The 14,635-nt window shown below is 42.4% G+C and overlaps 1 protein-coding gene across 5 annotated transcripts in view; it reads left to right on the top strand.

Annotated features, from left to right (window-relative positions):
* Nucleotides 1–14,635, top strand: part of patj (PATJ crumbs cell polarity complex component) — a 135,757-nt gene that overhangs the window by 92,155 nt on the left and 28,967 nt on the right. For all 5 annotated transcript variants that reach the window (XM_068591182.1, XM_068591180.1, XM_068591181.1 and 2 more), the window contains 2 exons: nucleotides 7,998–8,194; nucleotides 9,220–9,311. In XM_068591182.1, the coding sequence (XP_068447283.1) occupies nucleotides 7,998–8,194; nucleotides 9,220–9,311 (289 nt within the window). The remainder of the gene's footprint in view (nucleotides 1–7,997; nucleotides 8,195–9,219; nucleotides 9,312–14,635) is intronic.

The raw sequence follows: 14,635 nt of genomic DNA, 5'->3' as shown, positions 1-14,635 counted from the left end.
CTTTCTTCTAAAGAAAGAGATGACACGACCTCCTGTGCTTTACCTACTATCTTGCATTGGAGTAGGATTGGCCACATGTCCTTTGGCCAAGCCAGAGCAGTAGCAAACCTCTCAAATACATTGAAGTAAGAATTAACTTCGGACTCCCGAAATGTTGGCACTAAGGCAATGTTTTTGCTGACATCAAAACTTGGTTGATTATGACCCGTACGGAAAGGTGTTGAGACGTCTGCTGGCCGTTGCCCAGCAGAAATTCTCATGGCCTCTATGTCAAGCTGTCTTAACTTAACTTCCTTCTCGGCCTGCATCTCCAGTTTGCGTACCTGTCGCTGAAAATGATAAACTGCAGTACGCACCATCTCCTTTTCCGGGCTAGGCGAACCTTCAACTTTGTATCCCCACCGGGTACAGAGTAATCTGGCGAAAAAGGGTCAAAACGAGGCATTGTCGCAGGAGGAGCACCAGGTTCCACCTTTTCACCTTGAGGTGTGGTAACATTGCCACATGCAACAGCGGAGGTTCGTTGTCCTGAAAAGGAATAGTGTCCCAAACAGGATTTTCAAGGACCTTTAATTCAATCAGTTTTTCTAACACCTTGTCTTTTATTTCCTGCTTAACCGTGTGCTGTTGTACCAACTTGTTAAAGTGGGCTGCAATACACAATAAATCAGCCTTGCAGCACAAATCAACTTTTCTAAAACTTGGATTTGCAATAAAATCCTGCAAATCAAAACTCATGATTATTCTAAGCAACTACAAATGACTTGACAGACTTTTTCTTTCAAGGGAAAGATCCCGGACGAGCCCCCAATTGGGTAACGTCCCCCTTTTGTGTATAGGGGATAAGGGAGGGCCCAACACAGGTCAGCCAAATAATCATGGCAAGATAGCAAAAGTACCGTTTTTTTAAAACCAAGTGTATTGTGGTGGTACTGACAAAAGGTGGGAGAGGTTGGAACAGTTGTGGTCGTGCCAAACAAATAGAAGTCAAGAAAACAAAACTGGGCCTGACTATTTACCTCTTTTAACAAAACAAACAAAATGGCTTCTCGAGCTTCTCTAAAAACTGATAGATCAAAACAGACAGAGGGAGCACCGACCAATTACCTAATGTGATAGACACAAAGTACCTACGTGTGTGCACAAGTGTACAGGGTAGCCCAAACTTACCTACTGTCCACAACCTCTCACCACAACTTTCCCAGTTAATAGTCTCCGTGTGCATAGACTACCAAAAGAAAACCACCCCTGAACTCTTCCGTCTTCCTTCTTTTAAAATTGGCGCCGATTGGCTGCACAGCTGGAAACCAAATAACAGCTTGGAGCCTTTGTGGGAAAAACAAGAGGGGAGGGGTGAAAACAAAAGACTGACACGTAACGTACTCGATATGCAAAACATGAAAACTTGCAGACTGAAAACACACTGCGATGAACCATGTGTCAGTCAGTGCCTTGCTCAAGGAAATTAAACACTTAACCCTGACTGTAAATGATCGGACCTGATAAGGCAAACACACACACACACACTTCCAGCTGCCTGTGTGTTTGTGTGTCTCCATTAATCTCACTCAACGGTTCTCCTCCGTGTCTTGCTCCATCGCTCGCTTTACATTTGTCATCATTATCTCTCTCTCTCTCTCTCTCTCTCTCTCTCTCTGTGTATCTTCATCATCTCACCTAACATGACATCTCATCTTATCCTCCTCCTCTCTCTGCCTCATTCTGTTTCTCACTGAACAAAAATCTTTACTCTGCTGTTGTTAACATAATGTGAAATTAATTTGTAGTGATTTAGAAGTCATGTGCATAAAAAGTTCAACAAAATCAATTGTATATCTTTACAAAAGATGTACCATATTTTTCTGGCAAGCCAATCAGCAGACTGGGTTTTCTTTTTAAGGAGTTGGTCTTAAATAAATAGACACTAAAACAGAGCATTTCAATTAAGGAGAACATATATATTCCGACAGACAGTGAGAAAAAGTATGAACATGAGCAAGATATGTCCCCTTTGAGTAGACGATCTGAACATTTCTTCCCCCACTGCCGAAAACTAATCAAATTCATGTTCCATTATTCATCTGCCCTCTAAGGTTTACTGTCCAAACATTGATTTCGGCTGGTCCCATAGAGCAATTTGGATTCATAGACGGAGCTGGCAACAGTGGAAATGGCCTTTTTTTAAAACCATATATACATGCTGCAAATGAGACTATTGAGGAATTTAATAGAAGCAGCATTAAGCTGTTTATTCCCGCCTCCTTCAGTTTGAGGTGATTTATTTAATTCTGCCACTAAACTGCTTCATCTGTGTCCTTGGTGTGTCTATTTGAATGCAGTGACCTTTAAATCCCATATGTAAAAAAAAAAAACTTATCTCCACAGCAGCAGCTGTCCACTAACAAAGAGAAGTTACCACGGCTTCAGCTTTTTTATTTTGAGGAAAAGGTCAGAAACCATGTGATCTCTTAACTGAAGACGGAAGAAACTCCATTTGAGTTAAGCATTCATTTTCGCCACGTTTGGGTTTGACTAAATGTGTTTGACTAAATGTGTTCTCTGACAGAAAGACGAATATCCTTTATCAGACCAAATTATGTTTCAAATCCCAGTTTTTATATTTCGCTCACGTTTCTTAGTTTGTTGTTTATTTCACGGACTGTTAAGCTGCATTTAGTTTGACACCAAATTAAATTAGACACTTGTCTCATTTTCTCTCGCTAAGCCTCATTTTCCTCTCCTCCCAATTTTCATTCTCTCTTCTCTTTTATGCGATTACTTTCTCACCTCTTCTTTGCCTCTTAAATCCTCCTCTTCTTCCACTTTTCCTCTTTCTCCCCCATTTATCTCTTCTATCAGTCAACTTGAGATGTTTGTACAATTACAGTGTTGTTTGTGTGAGAATTAAATGTGCTATATATATATATATATATATATATATATATATATATATATATATATATATATATATATATATATATATATATATGAAGACTATGAATATGATTAATCGCATGATTTTTCTGCGATTAATCGTGATTAATCGCATTATGGGCCAAATTCAATAAGGAAGTAAAAACTAGTATATTGCACGCTTTTATTTAAGTGAAGTTATCAGAACAATATAACAGGCACTCTGGAGCAACAGCAAGTTAACATACATACATATACAGTTTCTAATTTATTTATTTTTATAGTCATAAGGGTTCCTGTGAGAAACAAGCCACTCCTTCTTTTGCCCATGTTCAGTCTGTTGCACTCCCTTAAAGATGTATGTTAAAGACCAGCAATTGATTTACTTTATACAAAAGCAATAAGTGCTTTTCATGTTTTCCAGTTCAGTCCAGTTTTTCTTCCTCGGTGAGAAAAGTCCAGTCTGTGTTGACTTGAACAAGTGCACTGAACATCTTCTGCTGTGAGGAAAGTTCTTCTCTTTGAGAAAAGTAAAGATCCAGAAGTGATCCTGACATACAACAAAGCTACCAACTCTTATGGTTTCGCCGTGTGACACACACTTTTTCATGTGTTCACACGCTCGCACAACCAATATCTAAGGGCAAAAAAAGTCTGAGGCACGTTCATTCCTTTTCAAACTCCCCGACAATAAATGGCGCTAAGCAGCACATTTGTAAACCTATTCGCTGCATAGACATCCTATTTACCCCAAATACACACAGTCATTTATTTAAATGTGTTTATTTATTTATTTAATAATTTCCATCCATCCATCCATTTTCCGCCGCTTATCCGGGGTCGTGTCGCGGTGACAGCACACCCAGCAGACCGACCCAGTCTTCCCTCTCACCCGCAACATTTTCCAGCTCGTTCTGGGGGACCCCGAGACGTTCCCAGGCCGAACGGGAGATATAATCCCTTCAGCGTGTCCTGCGTCTTCCCAGGAAAACCTGGAACGTGCCTGGAAAACCTCTAATGGGAGGTGTCCCACGAGGCATCCGGATTTGATGCCCGAACCACCTCAGCTGACTCCTTTCGATACGTAGGAGTAGCGGCTCAACTCCAAGCTACCTCCTGATGTCCGAGCTCCTTTCCCTATCTCTAAGGCTGAGCCCGGCCACCCTGTGGAGGAAGCTCATTCCGGCAACCTCGTTCTTTTGGTCACGACCCAGAGTTTGTGACCATTGGTGAGGGTTGGAACGTAGACCGACCAGTAAATGAAGAGCTTCGCCGCACCGATCCGCCTGTTGATCTCCCGCTCCACCTTACCCTCACTCGTGAACAAGACCCCGAGGTACTTGAACTCCTTCTCTTGGGGCATGCATTTTGTCCGCACCTTGAGGGAGCAATCCACCGGTGTCCGGCAGAGAACCATGGCCTCAGATTTGGAGCCGCTAACTCTCATCGCTGCCGCTTCACACTCCGCTGCAAAACGCCCCAGCGAATGCTGGAGGTCACGGTCCGAGGAGGCAAACAGGATCACATCATCTGCAAACAGCAGAGAGGCGATCCCGAGGCCTTCGAACCTGATTTCCTCCGCCCCCCGGCTGCGCCTAGAAATCCTGTCCATGAAAGTCGCGAACAGGACCGGTGATGAAGGGCAGCCCTGGCGGAGGCCAAGACCCACCGGGAACGTGTCTGACTTACTACCGAGGATACGAACGCAACTCCTACTACTGGCGTACAGAGACCGAATAGCCCGTGCCAATGGGTCCGGCACCCCATACTCCCGCAGCACCCCACACAAAAACCCCTGAGGGACCCAGTCGAAAGCCTTCTCCAAGTCCACAAAGCACATGTAGACTGGTTGGGCAAACTCCAATGACCTCTCCAGTAGTCTTGCAAGGGTAAAGAGCTGGTCCACTGTTCCACGACCTGGACGGAATCCACACCGCTCTTCTTGAATCCGAGGTTCAATAAGTGGTCGGAGCCTCCTTTCCAGCACCCTGGCATGAGCTTTTCCCGGGAGGCTGAGCAGTGTCATACCACGATACTTCGAGCACACTCTCCGGTCCCCCTTCTTGAAGTTCCCGAAGTTCTTGAAGAACTGTTCCCGACCCCCATGCGATACTGAAAAGGCGTGTCAGCCAAGACAGCCCAACAATGTCCAGCGCTTTCAGCATCTCAGTGCGGATGTCATCCACCCCCAGCGCCTGGCCACCAAGGAGCTCTTTAACTACCTTAGTGACCTCTGCCAGGGATATAGGTGCACCCACCCCAAGGTCTTCAGGCGCTGCCCCCTCCCAAGGGGACATGTTGGCCGGGTTTAGGGGTTCCTCAAAGTGCTCTTTTTATTTAATAATTTTGCACATTCATATTTTTGTATTTAGGGGTTGTATTTAGTTTTTCAAAGTTAACCTTGGTGAGGGGAGAGGCATGCCCTCCCCTCCCCCCTATTTCCACCAGTTTTGGGAGGCTCTATGGAGGCACATATCTGCATTTCTTCGCTCCAAAATCACTAATTAGGTCATCACATGACAGCTTCTCAGCCACTTCACCATTGATGCTGATGACAGCAAGACCACTTAGACGTTCCTGCCCATTGTTGAATGCAAGTATGTTTTAATGAGCTTTAGTTTTGAAAAACGTCGCTCAGCAGATGCAACTTGTAATGGGAAAATATAGTATTGTAATGTTCTAAACTGATTTAAATGTTTCTCTGTGATCTTGGAAGCAGATATGAGATGGGAGTGAATCAAGGAACTGTTTCCATGTGTATGCATATTTGAGGGAAAGTGAATCAAAGGACTGTCTCCTATGTATGCATATGAGGGGGGTCGTAAACAATTCCTGAACTGATGAGGTGTTGAATTTTCAGGGCAAAGGAGATTGTGACTTCTTTGAAATCAAGGACCAAGAGACGAAAGGTCTGAGATGGGCGGGTACCCAGTGTTCCCTTTGTTCCACGTGGTTTGAAGGTGTGAACCTCATCATGTATAAAAGAGAGCTGTGACTGTTGGTTCATTGAATTGTGTGTCGCAGACTGCTTTGGGTGGCTGTGGCAGACCATTCCTTCTTGCAAGAATAAACGGACTCCTTAGCATTACTCCTTAGCAGATCAACTGAGAAAATCTTCCATTACAAACTGTAACAGGGAGAGTCAAGGTGCTTGTCTCCAGGGCACAGATTACAGTTAACTGTTATACACTGCCTGGCCAAAAAAAAAGTCGGCACCTGGAATTAACTAAGCAAATAGGAACGAGCCTATTTTCAGCTGGCAACAAGTTATTTAACCCCAACTGGTGCAATGTTTTTTTTTCTTCTCTTTTCACGGATAACGTCATAATAATGTCAGCTAGTTCGAGGTGTATGCATAGGCTAACCATTAAATTAGCAGCGCACATTTCCCGTATTTAACAATGATTAAGCATGGACTTACCTGAAAGAGATGCACAGGCATCATCTCGCAGTTTCTTTCTTTTCCTTTTTTCCGACCCTGAGTCCTGTTGTCGCCAATGAGAAGGGCACCCACGGCGAGCTTGGGAAGGTAAATGTGTACAGTGGTCCCTCGTTTATCGCGAAGGATGCGTTCCAAAAATAACCTGCGATAGACAAAATCCGCAAAGTAATGAGCTTTATTTTTTACAATTATTATACATGTTTTAAGACCGTAAAACCCCCAATCACACACTTTTATACACTTATCTCAAACAGGCGTTAACATTTTCTCACATTTCTTTCTTATTTAAACACTCTCAAAGTTCAAACTTTCGCAGATTTAAAAAAATAAGCCCAAACATGTTTAACAAATTTCATTTTAATGATCAATCTACGAGGTCCTCTGACCGTGCGTCTTTGTTCTGGCGCCGCTCCGCTGTCTTTTTAGCCAAACGTATTCTGTACCGAACATATTCTGTAGTGTACAGGAGACACTGCAGGACACTGATTGACAAGGATGTACAATGCAGTCCCTTAGTCAGGGTGCAGAACACAATGCGCGTTCATACTGTAGCTGTAAAAAAAATTAAAAATCCGAGTAACAGCGAGTCCACAAAAGGTAAACCGCGTTATAGCGAGGGATGACTGTATTTGTGTGTTTTTAGAGGGGTAAGGGGGGACTTTTGTGAGCAATTAAATCTCTTGTTCTGCCTGTTTTGTGATATACACATGCCTAAAAGGTGCCTAATATTTCTATTTTAAAAAAAATATCGGCATTATAATTATTAGAACTACGATGATTTTCTGTTGCATATTTTTTGGTGCACCCACCCCCGGGCCTGGTGCCTTACGCACAGCACGTAGTGTGCCTTATGGGAGCGGCGGTGCTGGCTGGCTGGCTGTGGCTTGTTTATCATTAAATACAAATGCAGATGTAAAATAATAGTAACACAACCAGCATTTAACTCACCACATACCCCTAACCTCTGTGTAAATCCAGCTGCAAGTCATCAATAAATCCATCAGCAAGGTAGCTTTTTGCTTCTAGGTAGAAGCTAGAGTTTTCTAGTAGCTTCATACTTCACTGACCAATCACAGTGTATGTTAATGGTTACGCTTGTCCACTGACAAATATACGTCCACACCATTTTGCAGGCGCTGCACCTCAAAGAATACACCCGCTCTGTCAAACTAAAGATCTGATTTGTTGAAGTCCATGACAATCAACCACAACATCCACTCCATGTGTACTTTAATCTGGCAAGGCCTTTTTAAACTGCTTTGCTGATATAGAGACACAGGAGAAAATAGTCAACTTGGAAAAAAGTAGTGCTGAAGTCTGAGCAACAGATGGAGACGGGGGCTGTGCAATGACAAAATAAGCTCATAAGAAAACAATTTTTATTATACCACATATAACATATTATTAATTAAACACTGGTTTCAGTATCGGCTAATACCCGACGCCCAGGTATTGGTATCGGTATCAGAACTTTAAAATGTGGTGCATCCCTAGTATGAAGTGATTAGCATAACATACTGCTGAGTAAGATTTTGCGATAATAAAATGTCAAACTGATTATGAATCAGGTCCTTGTTTTTTTACCTGGAAGTTTTGGCTTCACTTCTGTTCTGTGTTAACACGACTCATCCTCCTCCTGCAGAGCGTTGGTGTGAGCGTTATGGAGACCTGCAGGGAGAGCTGCTGTGTGTGGAGCTGGAGAAGGAGCGGCAGGGTTTGGGTCTCAGCCTGGCGGGAAACAGGGATCGTTCCCACCTCAGCATCTTTGTGGTGGGACTCCATCCGGGGGGCCCGGCCGCTCGAGACGGACGCATCCAGGTTGGAGACGAGCTGCTGGAGGTAAGAACATCTCAATGAAGGATCGTCATGAAACTTGCAGGCATTCACATTGCCCAGATGATGAATCCCTCTGACTTTGGTGATACCCTGACTTTTCCTATCCTGTTTTATATGTTATTGCATCACATGCGTTTGAGGAGGTTTCCAATTTATTTCTATGAACAAAGAAATATAAATTCCCTCTCTCTCTCTCTCTCTCTCTCTCTCTCTCTCTCTCTCTCTCTCTCTCTCTCTCTCTCTGTCTCTCTCTCTCTCTCTATATATATATATCTCTATCTCTCTCTCTATCGCATGCCATCCTACACATTATAGCAGTGTCAGAGGCTCCATAAAAAATTGTTGTTTCGCCATGGAGAACCTGGATGATTACACACTAAATCACATACACAGAGATAGTTGCGTAGATGAAAGACACATTAGTGCAAAAATCCATATACTGTAATCAAAAGAAGTGTGTGTGTGTGTGTGTGTGTGTGTGTGTGTAGATGAGATATTGATGAACATTTGGAGGTGGTAGCTTCTAACTTGCAGTAGTTTATGGCCTTACAGCACAGTGACCTTTCAATGAACACTATTGTGTGTGTGTGTGTGGGGGGGGGTGGATCTTGGGGGTGTTAAAATGGAGAAACATCAAACTGTCGGAGAAAGAGCTGAGTTACTATTATTAACTATATATATATATATATATATATATATATATATATATATATATATATATATATACTATTATTAACACTAATATTATTATAATTATCTCCTTACCGTTTCATGAATATTGATACATATAAATATATTTCATATTGTCATTGTTATTACTAACGATTATTTAACTTATTTAAAAAATAAATAAATAAATTTATGTGTATTGACTTTAATTTTCAAATTCAATAACTAATGATCACACAACCCCCTATACCCCCTCAGCAATTATACTGTGATATTTCATACTACCGGTGACATGAGTTTTTTTTTCATATGTTTTACAGAAATGCAGTTAATAATCAATATATCTCTGTTTTCCTCAGATTAACAACCAGGTTCTCTATGGGCGGAGTCACCAGAACGCTTCAGCAATTATTAAGAGCGCCGCCCCCAAGGTGAAACTCATCCTGCTCAGGTAGGCATTTTTTATGTATTTTAAGTAGACTTAGCAAGCGGTATCTTACGTCCACCTTCTTTGGCGAGCTGACTGTAGAGAGAACTGTCATTGGTCGACCGATCTCAGGGTTGCCAGATGCAGGATAATTATCCTTCAAATACAACCATGTTGAGCCTTTGGTACGATACTACTCCATCACCAATCTGACAACACTGAGCACCTTGTCACCTCCACTCGCGACGAATATCCTGTTACGCTCTGAAGAAACTAGTTTGGCATAAAACATCGCTGCATCAATAATCGACTGGAATTTCAGTGACAAACTTTTTTTTTGGTAGTTTAGCACAACTTTTTTATGAGCTAAAGATGGTGTAGATGCACGACTGTGGAGCGGGATGAAACGATAACGGGGCTCAGCTTAGGGCCTGTAGTTGCATTGTTTACAACAGCAGCCCAATGTATAAATTACAATGTATATATCAGTCTTTTATCATATATCTTTATGTTTTAGAAAAATATACCGAGAATATCGGTAATATGTGATTAATCATGATGAATCCACAGAAACCTGTGATTCCTTTGATTAAAAACTTGAATCATTTCACAGCCCTACTTAATTTTTTTACACTACTCTGTGAAGTTTCACGGTATACCGATACTAAAAAGGTAGTGCGGTACCCGTGCGTTAAATACGATAGGATTTAGCATATTTTTAGTATCGATACTTTATTAAAATAGCGCAGATCAGAGCGCAGTGACTGCTCCGCTTCCTCTCATGTTGCTGCATGCAGCGTGGGGTTAAGGGGGCGGGGCTACCAGCGTGCACACACAGCGCGCTCACAGAATGTTCTGCTTTTGCAGTCCTATGCTCTCCAGTTGATATTAATGATGACCTGTTGTCCAGTAAAGCAGCAGTTTGTAGAATCCAACCGTTTCTGAGTGGAGTTCTGTTGCAAATGCTCCCTATCAGGCCACCTTAAGCTGGTCTGTCCATTTTTAAATAAATAAATACATATATATTGTTTATAGTTTGAAGCTAAAAAATTTGAAGCTGTAGTTTGAAGTGTTTTGTATGTAAATTCATAGTATACTTAAAACAGTTAATATATTGTTCAATTTGAAGAAAAAATGGCCTTGGCAATAACCGTTTAGGTATCGTTTTAAAAGTATCGGTTTAGCACCAGTATCGGAAAAAACCCAAACGACACCCATCCCTAATGACTAGTACAGTTAAGATGTTTGGATGCCACATTCACACTCTGAACTATTATCTCCTTATGGAATACAAAAGAGCGGACTCTCCGTAATTTAAGAAACATTGTCGTGACCCTGAAATGATGAAGATTGGTGGAGATCGGACGACATTTAATCCTAAATTAACAAAGTGAAATGTGACAATGTGTCGGCTGTGCACGCTGTTTCCTTCCCGCTGTTCTCTCTGCCGTGTCGGCTGCCCCGCGGAGCAGTTGCTTTCTGCCGGCCCTCACTTCAGACCATAATATTGAAAGAAAACGCAAGGACCAAAATTGCTCCGAAACCAAAAAACACTGACAGTTCGAAGGATTCCGTTTATGTCAGCATCAGAGGGCGATATGCGGTTGATGTTTGCTCTTGACAGCTCAGGTTTTGGAGAGCATGTCAGTTAGTTAACACTGTAAAATGTACTACTATTTTTTAAAAAAACCAAAGCCTCTTCCATAATTTCCTCTGCGTTTTGGCGTGCTATTTTCGCTGTTGGAAAATTAACACAAGCAACAAGAACAAAGAAGCACTTTAGCGACAATGTGCCCCACAGCTACCAAAGCCGATGTCGCCTTTGGTTTTTTCCGTACCCCGAGTGTGTACACGGCGTAGAACAACAGATTTTGCAGTTGTTCCAGATAGAACAGTCAGAGTCACTGAACAGGACGGAAGTGTTCTTCTCAGCAGGTGGAGGCAGCAGTGAGGTGGTGGGGGAGGGAGTAATATGTTCAGTGGACACAAGACGGACGTGAAGTGTTTCTTAAGCAGAAACTCTCTTTTCAATTAAAATGCTGCCTGAACCTTCCGCCATCACCATAAATCTGTGAGCCGGTGGAGACGACCTGAGTGGGACGAGTGGGGGAGGACTATAGTTTTTTTTCAATCTTTACATGGTCAGGAGTTTTCTTTTCTTAGAACATGATGGAGTTCAATGCCTTTTACTCTAGGGCGATTGAAGAGAAAAGTGTCTCATTCAGCCGGGAGCTCTGCCACTAATTCTGTCTTCACTTCTTTGCCATTAATTCCTCTGATTCTCTGGAATCGATCAAATGAAACTGTATTGATCCCTATTATCAAAATGGGTCATGGCAGAAGCAGAGACTGGAGTGTTCAGCCTAGTTTATGCTTCTGCGTCAGGTCGACGGCGTACCTACGCCGTAGCTGCGCCCTCGACGCACACCCCCCACGCCGTAGCTTGACGCGCACCTCCCAAAAATCCTAACGACGCGTCGCGTCACGTGTGATTGGTCCGCTCAGAACGTAATTTCCGGCAGTTGCTTTTTTTTTAGTGGTTGTACAGACTACCTCCGCAAATGTCTTCTGTGTCGCCTGCACTTCAACATTTGCAATATAAGCATTTGCTCTTCAATTTTTATGAGCTCCGACTGAAAGCACACAGCCACACCCCCCTAGCGGCATGGCAGTGAATTGCAGAGCAACGCGGTCCCTCGACGCAGAACTTCGAATGCTCAACGACCGTACTTACGGCGACTTGACGCAGAACCATAAACTCGGCTTTAGACAAAAATAGAATTAATCAGAGAGAGCTGAAAACATGGAAAATGGGTAAAGTCACTTTGCTCAGAAGCAGCTACTGCAAGTGTTCAGATGCTGCAACAGCTGGTTTCCAGGAAGAAAAAACTCCTTGATTTAGAACATATATGAAAAATAGGGATCTGAGAAGACGTTTAATATTCACTGATGTAACTAAAGCGCTAAAGTTAAAGAGCTTTTTCTCCCTCATTCTTGTTTTAGTTTTTATGGAACAGTTTCAGTGCCAACTCTTATTTACATAAGGCTCGAGAACAACCAAGATGGATCGTATTCAGTTTTGAGATCGAACTGACGGAGATGGCTAAGCTTGTCAATTTGTCAGTTTTTTTCTGTAGAGCAACAGTCAGACCTAGTGACGTCTTATTTAATATTTAAAAAGACTGATGGTGGTTGGTACAGAATTGATAGTACCAAGACAAATAAGAACCGCATTGGGATTTTATGATTGTGGTTTTGTTCCCTAAATTTAACTGTATGTGGTATTTTTATGCCCAAGCAGGATGTAATATCCGAAACTAACTAAATCGTTGTGTTGCTTAAACCTATCACTCCTTTTTCATCAAACCAACTTCCAAGTGTGTTTCCATGAAGCCAGTCGATTCTAAAACTGTATGTTGAATATCTGGTTAAGTGTAAAAGAAAGCCCAATACATTTCATCTGAATTCTATCTGAAATGACAAATTTAAAAAGGGGGCTTCAGACTTGGTCTAAAGTAGATCAGAAGATTATTAAACCCGGTCCAAAATACAGCAGAATGAACAGCAGTATTATGAACAGAGGAATGAATAGAAATGTTTTTTTTAATGACCAATCCAAAGCTGAATGAGAGTAAATATTAGACACAAGCTCAACTCCGACATGATCGTGTACTTCTGTACTTGCTGGATGTGTAAGCAGGCAGCATTAATGCAAAAACGTGTCAGTGTTTGTGTGGTTTTCTGCCACCTAGTAGACAAACTATATATATAATTTAGTGCCGTTGTAAAGAAAAAGATGTTACTCAAGGGCAGATCAGTGGCTGTGATTCTCCTCACACAAAGAGCCTTGCAGGGGGCGCCCTGTTAGTTCACCGGGGAGAGCACTTACCATTAAAGCTCAGTCCTTGCCTCTGTCAAATAAAGCAGAAGTGGCTCAAAAAATGATCTTTATAAAAAAGAGAGAGTACACGCTCTCAGCAGTGAGATTACGTCTCCGGCTGTGATGTGCCACTGAGCTCTCATCAGAGCGCCTGGAGGATGTGATCTGATGCACTCAGACGTCTCTACCCCTGAAGGGGGTTTAGCTCGAGTTCTACTGTGACTCATAAGAGAACAGACGGGGACACTCTGCTGCAGACAACGATAATCCGGAAACTTCAAAGTCCAAATTGAAACTCGTCTGCCTGATCCGAAGGCAGCTAGGCGGAGACGGCTCTCTGTGTTCGATGTCTCAACAATCACAATCCTCTGTTTCGCTGGATTTGAACTTGATGAAAGCCAACAGGAGGGAAACAGTCCTTCACATTCAGTCCCTTTTGAGGTGGGAGAGAGGAGCTGAGGACGTGTACTCTTTGCAAAAAAGATTAAACTCTGCTGGACCTCCTCCTCCTCTTCCTTCACTGCAGGAATAAGCTTTCACGCTGCAGGGATTGATTCGCAGCTTTAGAAGCGAGCAGGTGTGGTGTATTTTACAGAGGTCTTGTTATGGCCAGAGCCTCACACCGGTTTTGCCTCCCTGTCAGACAGGATTTAAAGTGCAGGCCGATCTCAACTCTGCTGCCGAGAGGATACACTGAAGTTCATTCCTCTTTTTTTCGTTTTCATTCTCCGGAAGGGATGCTCTTGGAGGTAAACTTGAATCGGAGATCTGACTTCTTTTCAGAGTCGTAACTCACAGCAATGAAACACCTAGTGATATCAGTCAGTGTGACTTGAACTGCAGGATAGCATTATCTCCAATGTCCATCTAGAATACATCTCCATAAATCTACTGCAAAGTTGTAGAAAAAAGATGATGCAGAGCTTGCCTGAGAATCATGTTTTAAGCGTTTTCTTTAGTATTAAGAGTGATAGTAGTCTGTACATCCATCGGTACACTGCAAACAGGAGCTGCTAATGAGTCTAAAGGGTTTGGTTGCTTTACGAATCTCGTAAACTACTTCCAGCCTCACGGTAGTGAAGTCGTTGTTTCAGGTGACTTGTATTTTTAAATTAGTTTTACCTCTGTTTAATCCTCCCTCGCTCCCAACCAAAACTCGTTGCCGCTTTCGATCACATGACGACTAAGTTATTTTGATGAGCTGATTTCATAGTTGTTGATCAAATCACCCAGTCAGAGTTTTTGCTGACTTGACAGAAAGCCTTGCCTACACAACGAAAACAACTCGACTGAAATTATGTGACCACATAGCAAAGTGAGACCAGTCTGAAGAAATGTAGCCGCCACCTAACTAAAACTATTAAACATTATCAAACTTGACAATTATTGTTTTAAACACACGATACATTACAAACTAACACAAACAAAAAGTAACATTTTCATTTTGGAACGTTAATTGGCAAGTTCC

Source organism: Clinocottus analis, unplaced genomic scaffold, assembly GCF_023055335.1.
Source record: "Clinocottus analis isolate CAN_PGR_092001 unplaced genomic scaffold, fCliAna1.0.p SCAF_25, whole genome shotgun sequence".
Lineage (NCBI taxonomy): Eukaryota > Metazoa > Chordata > Actinopteri > Perciformes > Cottidae > Clinocottus > Clinocottus analis.
Note: the sequence above shows the minus strand (reverse complement) of the source record. Positions and strands in the feature narration are given on the sequence as shown.